This window comes from Malurus melanocephalus, unplaced genomic scaffold (genome assembly GCF_030028575.1).
Source record: "Malurus melanocephalus ecotype Western Australia unplaced genomic scaffold, MMel_1.1 scaffold_12, whole genome shotgun sequence".
Lineage (NCBI taxonomy): Eukaryota > Metazoa > Chordata > Aves > Passeriformes > Maluridae > Malurus > Malurus melanocephalus.
The window spans coordinates 1,339,089-1,355,316 of NW_026623244.1; the positions used below are offsets into that span (position 1 = coordinate 1,339,089).

Here is a 16,228-nt window from a genome sequence, read left to right on the forward strand (position 1 = left end):
GCGTAGTATTTCCATGCACTACAAATCAATGTAAAAGATGTTTTCTTCAAGGGGCCTCATATAGGCTGTGTTTTTAAAATGCATTCCCTCTGCTAAATATAAATCAGTAAGAGTTTTTGTTCTTCCAAAAGATTAGCTAGCCTCAGTATTTTGGGATCTTATTCTGGAATACTTGTTGAGGTGCCAGCATTCTCTTCCAATTTAAATACAGTTTAATGGAAAGTCTATCCTGGGCACATTTTCCATCTACAGTGTAATAGCTTGAAAGTCTGAATATTGAGAGTTCACCAGAAAGAGAGGTAACCTATCAAGGTTAAACTTAATTTATTTGTCAGGATRATAAAGAATGTGGGAGCAATGGAGAGCAGGAGAAAGCAAACATAGAAGCAGAAGAGACAAGCAAATGGATCTGAAAATCCAAAAAGAGAAATCCAAGAGATGGTAGAAATCGTGCAGCCTACTGACAAAGCCATGCAAACAAAATGCAAGTTAGAGAAGTTGTGGTTCTGAACTCAAGCACTTGAATTTGCTTTGAGTTACATCTCTGTAAAATCAAAGATGTGCCCCTCGACTCAAGATCCTGAATTAGGCCCACACCAGGCTACTGCACTGCACATTTACAATATAACAGGATGTTTTTCTTTATGATCTATCAGCAGTGGAAAGAGACAGGGTATTTTATGRAGCATATCTGAATTACGCTTCTTATCTGGATTATCAGCTGGAGGACACTCCCATATCCTGAGTGTCTTGTTTAGCACAGCTCCCTAATCAGAGATCRCCTCTCATCCAGAAAGACAAGCGCTGGGATGAATGGCAGAGCACTGGAAGAGCGCCTCCTCTTACCCAGCTGGACAGTGTAGATTGTGTTCACTACCACACATCCTGAAGTTTTATGCTGTAATGCCATTTCTAAAGACTCTCAAAAGGCAGATTTTCTTCTATCATACACAACAATTACACTTGGAGTGTGCCTTTTTTCTAAGATAAAAGATCCACTTAGAGTCATCTCAAGATACTGTAAAGTTGGGTCATTTTGTGTGTAGTCTTGTTTAAAAACAGTGCTCAAGCCATGCTTGTTTCACACTCTTCCTCCTGAAGTTCCCTGCTGCTTTTCCTAGCAGGGTCTCTTGAGAGCTTCACTGCCAAGAGCAGTTCCTTACCCCATCCATATTTAAACTTAAAGAGCACTTCGAGGGTGCAGTGATATTTTGGCAAAATCTTCTGGTGTTGATGTCCTGATGTCCCCAAACTCAGGTCACYGCTCCTTCCTTCCTGCAAACTGGTGGCTGTGGAAATGCTGTCACCCAGTATGTCTTTTCTATGTTTTTTTCTCTGTTCTCATTTATTTCTGATCAACTAAAAATTCCCTTTTTCAGCATCAGAAAATTGCACTGCTCACTTTGCTTTTAGTCAGAACAGTCTCCAAACTATTTCCATCTGCATCATCCATCCCAAATATCAAAGATTTCCATTCAATTTGAAGKCCAAAACCAGTCCTAAAGAGAAGTTCTTTAAATATATATCTGCTTAGGGTCACCTGGCTGCTGTTTATGCTGGGGGTTTTGTAGGGTTTATGTTCTCGTGAAATGGAATATGAAAGTGCTTACAAAGGAAAAGTAACCTGAAACTCTAGTCTTGCTCCACACTGACTAGACCCAAAAGACATTGATTCCACTGGCTTTATTTCCTGTTTGGCAGCAAATAAATCCTTAAAGTAAGAGGTTATTTGAGCTAGCAACTTATCAGGCAGGTCAAAATTTACTATTACTTTTACTATTTGGCTACACTTAACATCCTCTTAAATGTTTCAGGATTATAGGAGCCACATTGTTTTTTTGTTCCTCCTTTCCACTCTCTCTTCCTCTGTCCATTTCTCCTTAAGGAGCACTCACAGAACATACACCCTTCCTCTCTGCTTTCTTTGCCATCTTGCCATCCCTTCCTCCTTCTTCCTCYTCCTCCTTCCTTGTCACAWGTATTAAAGTTTCTCAGCCACTTGTCTCTTTCAAGTCTTCCCCTTCATTCACTGGCCTCACTTTATCCAGCGCATTTCTCTCTCAGGTTTATTCATTTTTCTCTTTTTATTTCAATCTCTCMCACTATCCTAGTTTGTTCTCCTCATGCTTCATACTTTCTCATTTTAAAACACCCAAACAACTCCCCATCTCCTAGTGATTAACCAAGGCTCTCCAATCTCACAAAGTTATAAAGAGATGGATTTATTTAGGTAGACCACTAGTTAATCTGTAACACATTCCTGYAAAGTAACTTGCACTGGATACTAAATTAGGCAGTTTGTCACCAAAATGACTTTTTTTTTCAGGTTCATTGCTCGGATGAAAGCACAGAGGTCCAYGCCTGACTCCCATCAGCCTCTCAAACTCSCAGTGCACCAGGCAGAGCTCAGATRTAAAGCTCCCAGTCCTGCTCTCCAGCATCTTCAACGCACAATTAGAAATTATAAACAAGAACTTTTGCCCACACCAGAGAGGASTCCAGTAGCATTAGAAGTGTCAACAGCTACACCATTAATTTTTTTTTTTCAGGCAAATAATGTAAGTATTGCTGAGGCAAAACCAGGAGAAAGGGCAACATTTCTCCCTTTACGCAAGAATTTGGCCCTCCATGCACACATTCCTTCATTAATCTGCACTTTCTGTACCACAGTCACAAGTGGAATCTAAATTACTGACTTTCCCACTCTCATCTGGCTCTGCAGYACATCGCTTGCACCAGTTTCAACACCCTTTACCAGTAAATAACTCTGTTCCTTTAGCAGATCAGAATTTGAACTTGGACCACTGAATTAAAACATGAAACTTCACCAGCCAGTCAGACCATAAAGTTACAGTTTATTTTAACAAAAATAAACAGTWTTTCTGGTGCTTATTCAAAGCATGAGTGTGAACACTATTCCACCATCCTTCCTAGCAATTCCCATGCCAGACCCATGAAGTGATCACTTAAAYTTTTGCTACAAGCAGCTGCTGGAGCAGTCCACACAGGAACTCACTTTCCTTAGCGTTTGCTGCCATGGGACAGCCAGTAAAATGTGTTGAATCCTTATTGCCTGAGGACAAGAGCATGTAGACCAGTTTTATTTCTTYAAAAGTCAACCTGCCTGCTAGCCATTCCCTCATGCTGAATCTCACAAAGACAGAAAGAAGAGATGGGGCCTGCCCAGAACGGTTTACAGCCTTGCATATAAGCAAAGAAATAGGAATAAGAGAAACATAATTTTGTAAGCAAGCATATGTTTTATCTGAATTTCTGTTATTTTAATGAATCTGTCAGAACCAGTGGTGTTCCACACCYACAGCCAGTGCAATTCCTTGCACCAGAGGACAGCAGGAGGTGACTCCACACCTCTTCTGTCACCMCAACAGTACCTGGAAGAGCTCCAGTCCTCTCTGATTTGCATAGGCAAAAATACACTTCAAACTAGAAGCTTCAAGCCCTTTCATTATAAGCCCTTACAGAATCTCCCCCAAATCTTCATGATTATTTTCTTATGACCTGGGTAACAGAGTCAGCCCCTCAAGCTGTTTCGTAGAGGAGRTACCCCAATGTTTCCTGTGAGAACACACCAAGGAAGCTTCCCCACCGTGGCTTTGAAAYTGTATTTAACATCAGCCTGTACAAACAGGTGAAAACTTCCCAATGGATCCATTTTCATCAGTTTTATATTGCTGCAGATKTATTTGTATGACCTTTCCTGACACAGATGACCAGTTACCATCTACTGAAGTTGGGTAATAYACAGCAGGTGACACGTGAAGAACACCATGAAGATGAAAAGTTGACTGCATTTGCAAACAGCTGAAGGAAGAGAGATGGGCTAGAAAAGCAAGCCAGCTTGGAATGGGAACAACACATTGTTTTACAATTCATGCAAAGGGGCATTTTTGCATATTGATGTATTGATAAGTGTGAAAAGATGAAGAAATTCAAGCATTCATTGTTCCTGATGAAGCCACATTCCCAATGCCTTGGAGATCACATGTAAACTGAAAACATTTAAAGGGCTCAGGGGATCTTATTCTCTTGGTGGAAAGACACATACAYTATTTCAGAACAGCAGGGAGCAATTAAGTGTGGAGACTAACTCATCCATCCATTTTCCTTGCTTTTTTTAAGCTTAAAAATGTGTAGCATCCTTTAATCTATGCTCAGATAAGGGGCATTTATTTTGGTAAGAAAGATCATTGGATTTTTAATATATTTTTTAGGGTTTACTTTTTTTTTCCTTTGAGTATATAAATGCTCCTGTTTTTCTAAGCCACAGCACTAAATTATAATGTAATAAGGACCACACTGCATCCCTGACAGATGCTCCTTCCTGACAGCAGAGAGATGCAGCTGTTGAACTGGAGTCTGCAAATCCAGACCTCTGGGCCATGAAGCATTTCCCTGATCAGTTTCCTGCACCCAAAAGCAGATCTCAATGCATAATCGGAACCTACTGCTGTAAATAAGAGTCCACAGAGGAAAAACACAAAATATTTGTTATCAAACTGAAGTTGCACAAATCCCAAACTGCTATCATTCTAGGCTTTTTTTTTTTTCCCAGAGGGTACACTTCAAAATCTGTGGGATATTGAAGTTATTTAGGGTAATTTTCCCATATTTACATGTTATTACAGCTGCTCACACAGTACTACACACCCCCCTCTGCACGAACTGGGCCAGCAGTACCAGCCAAGTGTGTTTCACAAAATTACTGTTTCTGCCACACCAYTGAAGACACAACTGATAAGGTCTGTCCATGACAGACAAAGTATGGATTTTCCAAAGTACAGGATTAAGAGAAGATGCTAAGTGTGCATTGTCATGTATATATAGCCAATAAATCTCAAAATACTCCTGWTATCAAATGCTAAAGAACTTCTGAGTCTCCAAGCAACTGCTTGTACACTGGTCAGTCTGAAGCTACAATTGGCTTGGGATGAGGCATGACCTGGAGTCCCCAGGGAACAGCTCTGCTGTAGGAGGTTCAGAGCAGAACGGTCTCAGTGGAATAGCTTATGGAGGGGTAAAGAGAGGTCAGGGAGCCACTTTACAGATAACAGGATASAAAATGGCTAAGGTTACAGGATCTCTGGTGAAGAGCATGGTGAGAACCACAGTCAGCTCTCACAAACACRGTGAGTGACTTTAGAATCCTTTCAAATCCATCTGTAGCACATTTGAAGGGTATCTCTCTGAATTTTATCCTTTCTATCCATGAGTATAKGTAGCCTGAATGTTTTACCCTTTGTTGATAAATGCCATTGAACACCTCTGTAGGAAGCATGCAGGGAACTGCAATCACTGCATCTCCATTCTCAGGAATTAATTTCTAACATGATGCAATATCCTTTGTTCCATCCCAAAATGGGCACTGCCCACTTTTCTATCTAAGCCTCACTGCCAGAAGCCATGCACAGAACAGCACAGGCCAAAGAGAGTAAGATCATTTTAGGGTCAGCAACCATCTTTGGCAGTTTCACAAAGCCCCTGCTGGGCAGAGAAATGAAGAGAAGAACAGCAGCTCCTACCATGCTGTAGCTGCAGTTCCATGTGAGATCTATTTGGGACCAGAACCCATCAGGACTCCCAATCCTGCGTTCCTTCTAAGCACTCAGCTTCACTCAGAATTGTAAAACAAGAAGGCGACACAAATGAGAGCCTCTTACCCTTCAGAGATGAAAAGACAGAGGGGGGCATTGAACTGGTTTAAGATAATGAGAAAATAAATTGAGCAATTCTCCTTTTCCAAGTTGCAAGCAATTCATATCATCAATGATGCCTTTGTAAAAGGAATTAGATTCTTAAAGSTCTTGTTTTATATTTGATAATCTGATTCTATTTGGTGTGCAAAGACAGAAGTTGTTTTGATCTGGGATACTTCAGTATATTATAGGCACCCATATATTTCCATCTTCCAGAGAGATTTTTTTTTTACTATTTCTTTTTTATCTCAGTCTCTTTGTAAGCTGCCATTTTTTTAACCTTTGAAAAATACCAATTCTTAACAACCCTTATGTCTTCAGTCAGTCTCCAAACAGCCCTAGAGAAAAATAAGGTTTTATTTAAAGTACTTTTAGTTGAGTCAGTGAATATTAGAGATAGGCAGATCARAGATGAAGCTGTGGCTTTCAAAACTCTCAGCCAAAAGGCTTTTCTTCACTCTCCTCCTCCCAAAAGCGACAGAAAATGAAACATTTCTATCTGTCTGTCTTCTGAYCAAAAGCCTGATCTGATGAACAGAAAATAAAATCCAGGATTTATTTCATTCTAAAACAGTATCCCAAACACTCTTGCCATTTGTCCAGATTCTAACATTTAGGTTTTCCAAGYAAGAAAAAGATAAAATCATGGAGAAATTTTCCTTAAGCAAAAGATGTTTTTACCAGGAATCTTCTTTACTTTACAGCAGGAACCAACCCAGAGCAGGGATTGCATTTACGCCAGAGCTCTGACAAATGCCTGTCGAGCTGCAGCACTTAAACCACTTGCATTTTAAACAGCAGTTTGTCAAGTGATACTAATTATTTGGGAGGTCTCTGCTCCTAGAAACGTAAACATTTCTCTCCGTACCAATCACATTTTCTTTTCCATGTGGTGCTTCCAGCAGAGAATGAAATTAAAATGGCTTCTTTGTGTGCCACAATGCGGTTTATGGCTCAAATCCCCCTCTACTCCTGCAAGCAGGGGATAACATCGCCCTGGGGCTCTGCACAGCACCTTCCCATCCCTGCTTTGTAGGAAGAAATCTCTCTACAAGTGGAGAACTCTCCCAGGATCAAACCTATCCACCTTTCTCAAGGCTACTCAGCTACAGGTCTGGGTTTTTCAGTGGTCTGAAGATCACTTGAACTTCATAAAGCAATTTAAGGGCTCAGTTGCTTCGGTGCACCACTTGCAGGAGTCCAAGTCAAAAAGCCCACAACCAATCCCCAGATCTACCCAGGAACACAARCATGTTTTGCCTCCAAACTCCCTCCTGGTTCAACAGGCACTGCCTGGGCTCTGCTTAAGCCAGGCCACAAGCCTCAGAGTTTCTTGAAAAACACAGCTTCAGTCCCGCCCCAGTATCTCACAGCAGGTGAGATTTGTCTTTTACTGACAAATCTATTGGCCAAAAGCTTCCGGAGTTGTACCCACACGGTGCCACRTGGCTGCACATCAGGGCCTATCACAGAGAATATCTGGCAGTGTCAGCCAGAAAAAGTTCCATGAAATTGCAGCAAATAACCCAAGGACTTCACCAGAAATGAGATTAAACCAACATTTCAGAGCCACGCCAAACCATCTGCAAGTCACTTGTTGGAACTTTCTTGTTAGGGTACTCAGAGATGGGAACAGCCTCTGCAGAATTTATTGAGAAGTCACTGCATATCCATCCTCCTTGGGACAAGTGGTGGGTTCTTTTCTGTTTTCCAGACTTCATCAAAGCCTGCTGTGAGCAAGTTGCTGCATCTGGGAGCTGACCCAGCATGTCTGGGAAGGTCACCGGGCACGGACCTGTGTCACACAGACTCTGAGCAGAACTGCCCTGGGGGGTACAACATGATGGGGCAAAAATCAGACCATGGGCATGACTCTTACTTGACCCCTCCACTTTCCCTCTCTGTATCAGGATGTGTTTACTGGTATAGGCAGAAAAGGATGTAAACCACACCACAAAAAGGAGCTGCTTTTCATAGCAAGGGCCTTGGTTTATCGCAAAGATTTCTCAGTAAACAGATTATTTAAACTTGATGGAGAGGACRAGGACTTCAGATTTCTGCTGATGCTGGCTGTTATGGGGGACGCAATCAGGAGCACACTGTATCATGTTCATGAATGCATGCAGCTTTTATCATATGACCAATTTGCCATTTTCCCTTCTTTAAAACAAAAGTGCTGTCAAAGTTTCTAATGAGGAAAATATGTTCATGTAGCTGATAAAATATCACATCTCCCTCTGAGCCCACCTCCTTCACTGTGTCACCAGGCCCATRGTAAATCTCAGACAAACCAAAGGACTCCTCTCCCCAGCCCCATCAACTGCAGTCATCTTGAATGTTATTTTTAATGCCAACGAATTACAGTGTCCCTTCACGAGACAACAAGGACAGAGTCAAGGAACAGAAAACTGCTGAGACTAACTCGACAAGAGCTGCAGAGAAGGTGGCTCTGACTCATTTTGGACTCAGAGAAATACATTTTCAAAGTAAAACATTGATTTAGAGGGGAATAGACAAGAAAAAAAACGAAAGGACAACAATCATAGGGATCAATCCCTGAGAGCAAAGCCCAGGGACCCACAGGGCTGAAGCACATGCACCACAGGCACATGCACTGCAGGGCTCGTGGCTCACAGCCATACTCATATAGCTCAGCACCCTGCTGTGTCATCACTGATCCTGACAACTCCCGAGAGCAAACATTAATTCCACCCTTTGGTTTGCTTTCACTTTCCAGGAAACTCCCTTTCCTTTAGGGTTAATAATTTTTTAGACTGATCTTGATGCAACCCTCTGCATATATAGATATCATTAATGCAAAATTCTTTATTGAAACTGAAGCAGCCATATCAGTTTTGAGATTATRTGTATAGAGATAACCTCTTCTGAATTCCTGCTAGATGTCAGCAATGCTAATCATATTTGTTTAGTAAATTTATTTTATACTATGAACAATATGAATCTTCAGGCTGTAGGASTACCTGCTTTAAGTATGCAAATGATTCCCTAGAATCATGTGTCAGGGGATGCTACAAACCTTCCTGAAGAGACACCTGCTGCCTCTAAACTAATTGAATGATAGATGAATACACCACCCACGATTCTTAAGAAAACAGGAGAAGTGAGGAAGACTTAAAGAAGGACCAGAYCTAAGAATGCATTCACACAGAGGAGGGAAAGGAGCACTCAGGGAGGAGACAAATAAGACAACAAAATCTGATAAAAAACAATTCAGTCCTGAAGTCCCACCAGAACAGTGCATCAAGCTGACAGAAAAGGTAATGAGAAAATGCCATGAAAGCAAAGGACAAAATGAGAACAGGAATGGTCTTTGCTTTYACCACTGCAGCAAGATCCCTGCACAAAAACTGCCACGACCAATGAAAAACTCATTTGCCTTTCATGATAATTAACACAGGTCTCAAGTATAAACACGGTTATCCTTAAATCTCTAAATATAGAGATCGTGCACACCTCCATTTCAGACGTGTCGCCAGCAGCTGATAAAGCTTTACTTTCGGTCACCTTGGGACACTGGCAGGTGACACACAGGTCAGAGGCACACGCCGAAATAATCTCTGGAAGTTCCACTTTCAGCAAATGCCAACACTGCTTTGGCACCCTGCCCAAGGTCTTCTGCACCAGTTAATCCAACCCTGAACAGGATTAATTCCTCATACACACACACACACACACTCTTCTGCTTTCAGGGCTATACAGCAATTGTACTGAGAGCAGAGGGAGTTTAGAAATAACATTTTCCCCTCAGTCCTGTATTAGTGCTCCACTGTCTGAAGGATACAGATGTTCATCCCTAAGAGAGGCTAATCCCATCACCAGTCACTCCATCAAATGACAAGTTATCCCAAAATCCAGGCAATAACTCAGAGATATTAGGATATAAATCAACACTAATTTGCACTGAAATCTCACTTGCAGTTGGTGTTATAGGGTTTTCATATTTTTTGAGGTAGCTATTTCTTTTTTCTTCCAAGATATTCTCAATTTTAATRAGGTGTTAGAAGATGAAAATTATTAAGTTATAATATATGTGTGCATTAGAGAACAGTGCTGCTCAGTCATATTAACTGCAAGGGTAAATTGTGGTAATTAGAATGGTTATTGCAGTAAAGACAATGAATAGACAGCGAGAAAAAAAGCGTGGGGCTGATTTCAGCACTTGCATAAAGACACACCATTCACCATTCTACAAGGAATTAAGAGAAAGATTAAAATAGAGCTCTATAGTGCCAAGTAAGACTAAAAAAAATTGCATGCTCTGGCCATTTTTCACTAGGGAAATTGCCTCCACCCTCTGCTCTTCCCCAGTGCCCTTCAGCCACTGCTCAGCAGCTCTCAGGGGGCTGAGGTTTCCACACAGCACCCAAATGTCCCAGATCTCCCACCAACATGCCTGAACCCAACCCAGAAATTGTTTTCCAGGAGAACAAAATGTGAAGGAAGGATCATGTCAGGGCTTCRCACCTGTTCTGTACAGGAATAAATGACCAGCCAGGAAGGAAAGTCCGTGGAAAACAAGATCCCAATGAAATGGGAAATGAATCCAGACAGGCACACAAAAGCCTACTGCCATGCACAGTGGACAAAGTGCTGCTATACCACAATTGCTGCTTCCCTTTTCCATTTTGCAGCACACAACTGTGGCTGCATTGCTCACCAAACCWATACATAGTTGGTATAAATCTGGTCATGAATAATATTTATGTGCTCCTCTGTACATAGCACACAAAGCCACACGAGCTGTATTTTATATTGWACTCACAACTTACCAAGCATCCTCTGCAAAGCAGCTCAAAAACTCAGCCRTTCCAACTGAAAATCACACCTGTCAATCAGCACCACCTCCTGGGCTAAAAACCYGACATTCTCTCACTTGGGACTACTTTGCAATTACATTGATGCCACACAATTACAGTTTGAAAAACGTGGCACGAGATACCTTTTCCCCTGCTCCTTGTAAAAATGATTCCACAGCAGAATTCTGATGAATGGCTGTGATATGAGTAATTAAAGCGAAAGCGAAACAAAACCCTGCAATTAATGATTTATTCACAATGATGACGTGGTAGGGTAGTAGGGATGGTTAGCAGAGCAAATGTGCACATATGCAGACTCACACATCCCCTGCACGTGGACAAACCCACAATGAACACTCCAGCTGATCTCTGAGGAGATGTGTACGTGTCATCGCTAACCTCTGCATGTCTGCACACACTGAATCCCTCTCCCAGCACAGAGCAGAAGCTTCCTTGGCTAAACCATCACTTTCTGTTAGTTTGGTTCAGAGTGCAAGCGACATGAAAAGTGCCCAGCTGCTTTGGGATTTGTTCCTTAGACTGAATCTCCTAGATTTGGCGCCTAAAATCAAGAAYAGGATCTCCTACAAAGAGCTGATCACTCATGGCCATAAGGAGGAATTAAAAACTTCTGCAGCAGATGAGAGTTGGATCAAACACACAAGAAGAACACAGGTGTYATGACACATCTATTAAGACATTTCTTTCAAGCATGATTAGCTAGCAAGTAGTTTATTATAATTTGGTAAACCTGACAATGCTATAGGAATACTTTAGTATACAGCCATTCTTGTAGAAACCAGCTTTGAATTAATCACAAGGATCCATATTAACATTTCCTGTTTAAAATAGTGTTAAACACTGCATATATACATATATCACATTTTAAATAGCAAGTAAACATCCTGCCCATCAAGGCCGTGTTACCTTTGAACTTCCTATTTCGATTTTTCTTCTCCCTGCATAGATTACCCTGGAAAACACCCCAAGGACTTCTATGGAGGGCAATGGGAAAGAGAGAGGGAATGGGAAAGAGGACCAGAGATGGTCACAATGCCAGGAGCAGGGACATAGAGGGTGACTGTCTGAATGGATTTCAGCACTGCACTGAAAATAATGCCATGACCCAACATGTCAAGCCATCAGGTAACTCCTTTCTGAAACAAAAGTGCTGCCTTTCATGGTRCAAGCCATTGGGGTTTGTTGGTAGTGAGAAACGAAGTCAGAAGTGGATCTCTCTTGGCAAGCTGAAGCAACTGATGCTTCAGTGACACTAGTYAAAAGCTTATTTTTCCTCCCAGTCCCATCAGGTGGCAAACTTCCCTTCAGGTGACTCAGGTCCCATTCAGCCCCAACCAACTCCACCATCAGGACAGATTAACACAGCTCTCCAGCCCCGTATCAATGGGAAAGCAGCATTTTCACCAAGGAGATGCCAACACCCAGCACGTGTGCACCTCACAGTATGGCTCAAATAGGATCAGCAGCACCRGCTTGCAGGACTTCCCTCAAAACACCCAAGCATCAGTGCAGGTCCAGAGACATCCAGGGTCACCACCACAGACACTCATGGCACGTCACCTACTTGTGGCTTTTCCTGAGCCAAAGGATGTTGAGTCTCCTCTGTCCAGGAGGCTTGCTGCAACACTTTGCTGCTTGAAAGCAGATTTGAATGAAGAAAGGTAAAATGATGCCAGGTGTTCCTCATGACAGTCTGTGTATGGTTGCACCTGACTCCTATAATCGTTAAGATTGAAAAAGACCTCCAAGATAATCAAGTCCCACCCTTAACCAGCCCTGCCAAGTTCACCMCTGAACCAAGTCCCTAAAMACCACACCTACATGYTTTTTGAGCACTTCCAGGGACAGTGATTCCACCACTTCCATGGAAAGCCTGTTCCAATGTCTCACCRCCCTCTCAATGAAGAAATTTCTCCTAACAGCCAATCTAAACCTYTCCTGGCACAACTTGAGATCATTTCCTCTTGTCCTATCCCTTGCTGCTYGGGAGAATAGSCTGACCCCACCTCACTACAGCCTYCTTTTAGGCAGTTGTAGAAAGTGATAAGGTCTCTGGACTCGCTCCAGCACCTCWGTGTCCTTCCTGAATCGAGGGGCCGAGAACTGGACATGGCACTCGAGATGAAGCCTCACCAGTGCCCAGTACAGRGGGACAATCCCTGCTCTGGTCCTGCTGGCGGCCACACTATTGCAGATATAGGCCAGGATGCCTTCTKGRCCACCTGGGCACACTGCTGGCTCATGTTCAGATGGCGGTCAGCCAACACCCAACCTCTCTTCTTACATCAGGGCACCCACAGTTTCTAAAAATCAACCTGGTTTTATGTTTCTTTTGAAAGGGTGTCTCCCTCAAGAGCCACTTCAGGAGCTTTTATCTCACTTTTATGACCCTGCCAAGGTCAGGGTGTGCACTGGCAGAAGCAGGAACCCGGCACCCAGCTCTGGACATGTGTCTCAGAGAAATCTGCTGTCTCCCCAGMACCAGCTCAGAACACGTGCAGCATCTCCCCAGCTGAGCTAATTTTCAGTGAACAGTTTGCTGCTTGTAAAAATCCCAGCCCATTCTTACAACATGGAGAGGTCACCAGAAATATCTGGAGGACATTAGTAATTATTTACCTGTGCTATCTAAAACTAAAATTGCCAATCCTAAGGCTATCAATGCTTTTCCTTCCAGTATCATTACATTCACGAGAAATGGATACAGATTCTGTTCTTTTTCCTCAGCTATTTTGAAACACATCTGAAACAGAATTATTCAACAGAAAGATGAAACTGGAGGAACAGTAGCCACAGACAAACCACAAGTGCAGATGTAGTCTATTTTTGTTAAATGTGCCTTTGTAGCRTGATTATTTTCTTTAATATAATCCCTATTTTTTTTTAAGTATCACTGTTCTGAAGAGAGCAGTGCATCACCTCTGTATATAACACAGCCTGTAGTCCCTCTTTTTGATGAGGAAGATTTGAGTTAATTACCCACACCACCTCATTAGTCTCCATCTCCCAATAAATAAAAATTAAAGAGAAGCCTGCTCACTGGAGGAGAATTGCTGAAAGGCAGAAGTTGCAAGATTACTGTGCAGTGCACTGCCAGCTGCAGGCAGGAGAAGGCCCCAACAGGAATGCCAAGCCCCTGGCACACACAGGAAACATATATAGCTTTTATTCTTTCACTGACTTTTTTTTTCAAATTCATTCAAATAATGCTTCAAAGGGGAAAAGGCACTTACAATCATAAGAYAACAGCCAGAGCTTTGTTTTGGTTTTTTTTTGGCAAGCCAGCAGTACAATTATTCTGCATATTGCATGCATATTGTGAGGTTAAATAAGAAAAAAGGTCAGGCCACAGAAACTTCAGAACACAAAAATGAACAAATAAAAATCTCTATCATCTTACTAAATATCTTTAGGGAGAGAGTCATCTACTTCCTAACTATGTCCATTTGTTCCTTTAACTATAAGGTTTGGACTTGGTAGAAAATATGAGAAGAATCAGAGCTGTAATACGAATATTCAGTGTAAATGTATATACCTCATGCATCTCTATTCAAACGAAAGGATACAAGATACTCCAAACCCCTGTGATAATTACCTGCTTCTTTCATATCCATGTTTACTATTGTGACAAGGAAAGGTCTCTGAAAACCCCATTCATACTTCACTGARCATGCAGCACACTTACTACAACCACACTCACACAGAACATTTCAGAGCAAAACACAAGTTTAATACTAAGGAGTGCAATATTCTCACCAAAGTATTTATGGCATGGGATTTGTGCAGGCAGGACATGGCTAATAGTGCATGTTGCCCATAGATTCACATTCTGGTTTAGCRTTGGCCTACGCAGGGTGTTCCAGTCCCTCTCCAGCTCCTCCCTCTCCCCCGCTGTACATCACCCAACAAACCCGGGGAGTGGGCTTCACTGAACGGCCTCAGCTCTGTCAGTTCACCCCAACATTCATTCCATACCTTATCAATCTAGCTAAGAAGAAACTGCTGCTGGAAAGGAGAAATAAGGTGATGCTCTGAGAGCCCGCTCAGCTGCCTGCAGTAACCTTGCCCACCGGGGCTGCTTTTTCCGGGTGGGAGCTGTCAGACAGCTCACGGGCACACACGAACACAGTTACTTTTCCTCCGACCCTGACACCTTCCAGCACGCCCGTCAAGCTGCTCAGACAGGTATTTATGCCTTATCCCCGTGGTGCAGCCAGACCAGCACCATCCCAGCCYGGGCTTCCTCCCTTCCTCCCCGGGCAGCCCCGCTCCTGGAGCGGGATGCTCCGGGAGRACGAGTCGGGCAGAACCTGCATCCCCGGCATCGCCCGCCGCACCTTTCCCAGCCGTCTCCCGCGGCGGCGGGGCGCTCGGTGCTTACCGTAGAGCAGGTTTCTGGTCACCTGCCCCCCCATGTCGGCGCAGCCCCCGGCCGGCTCCGGCTCCGCTCCGCAGTCCCCGGCCCACGCGGGACCCGGCTGCCCCGCGCCGGCAGCCTCCGCCCACCCCCGCGCCTCCCGCCGCGGCACCGGCGCTCCGAGCTGTCATCTTTATTTACATAAGAAGGAGGAGACTTCGCGGCCTCCTGAAATAGCTGCGGGCGTTTCACCGATGCAGCGTGTCCCCCTTCCTCCCTCCCCACGCACACGGCGCGGTCGCGCAGTGCAGAAGGCGGCGGCCAAAGGCATCCACGMGCGGTGCTGGCGGCGCTGTGCGGGGCTGCCGGCCGGGCTGAAACCCGGCGCTACCCGGCGCCCCGGCAACGCTAAGAACAAAGCGGGAGGCACCGCTGACTCCACGGGGAAAAAAAATAAAATAAAATAAAAAATAAAAACTCATTTATAAAACCAAACTGCTCTGGCCRTGTGAAACTTTCGCTCCCCACTGCAAAACCTTGGAATAAATTAGAATGGGGAAAAAGAAAAGTTAAACAAAATTTATTACCAGACATCAMCACACCAGTCTTCAAATGGCTTTTGCAGGTTAATTATTAATTATCTAAAGCAAAGAAGTGCTCGAAACGCAGAATGGTTCGCCACAGACTGAAAKAATAAAACATTACCCCCCGTAAACTCTTTTGTGCGGGGCTCGCATGCTCAGCCCAGATACAATGCTTCCTGCGCTCCAGCTCATTACCTCTGCTGATGGATAATGGCCAGCGTTAGAAAAAGCGGGGGGATGCCGAAAGTGGTGCAAGGAGGTGCGCAGGGGAYCGCAGCCAGGGATGGTCCCTCGGTTGCTCTCTGCATCCCGCAGTTCGTGCAGGAGCTCGCTCGTTCCCTCTCTCCATCTCCAGCACCGCACGCCCCTGCCCGCTCACTCCTCTCTCTGCATGTCTCCTGTCCACTGCTCTAAGGGTAAATTAACACAGCAGCAGGCACCGAACTGCCACAGCCAGCCCCGGCAGATCCCAGCTGGCTCGTTTAAAACTAGCTCAYGCATCTTTATGCTGCGCCGCAGTCGCTCTTCTCTCTGCAAAGGAGCGRGAGTCAAACTTGTGCAGCCGCGAGTGCAGCCCTGCCTCCCAACTCTTACCATGGTGCTGGGCAAATCCTGCCATCCCACTGCCTCGACTCTGYCACCGGAAAAATGGGAAATAAGATTTTCTCTTGCCTGTGTTGTAAGGATTATTTGCTTAGGAAGTCTGTGTGTTGAGGTCTCAGCACTTCTGGAGGA

General features: G+C 43.8%; 1 protein-coding gene across 2 annotated transcripts in view; it reads right to left on the reverse strand.

Annotated features, from left to right (window-relative positions):
• The window catches only part of NEURL1 (neuralized E3 ubiquitin protein ligase 1), a 137,055-nt gene that overhangs the window by 62,598 nt on the left and 58,229 nt on the right, over window positions 1–16,228 (reverse strand). The window contains exon 1 of one of the 2 annotated variants that reach the window (XM_057379531.1): window positions 14,934–14,976. The exons of the other annotated variant lie outside the window; for it this stretch is intronic. Coding sequence (XP_057235514.1) covers window positions 14,934–14,967 — 34 coding nt within the window. The 5' untranslated portion in view covers window positions 14,968–14,976. Of the gene's footprint in view, window positions 1–14,933; window positions 14,977–16,228 lie in introns of those variants that run through there. 2 annotated transcript variants of the gene reach the window in all.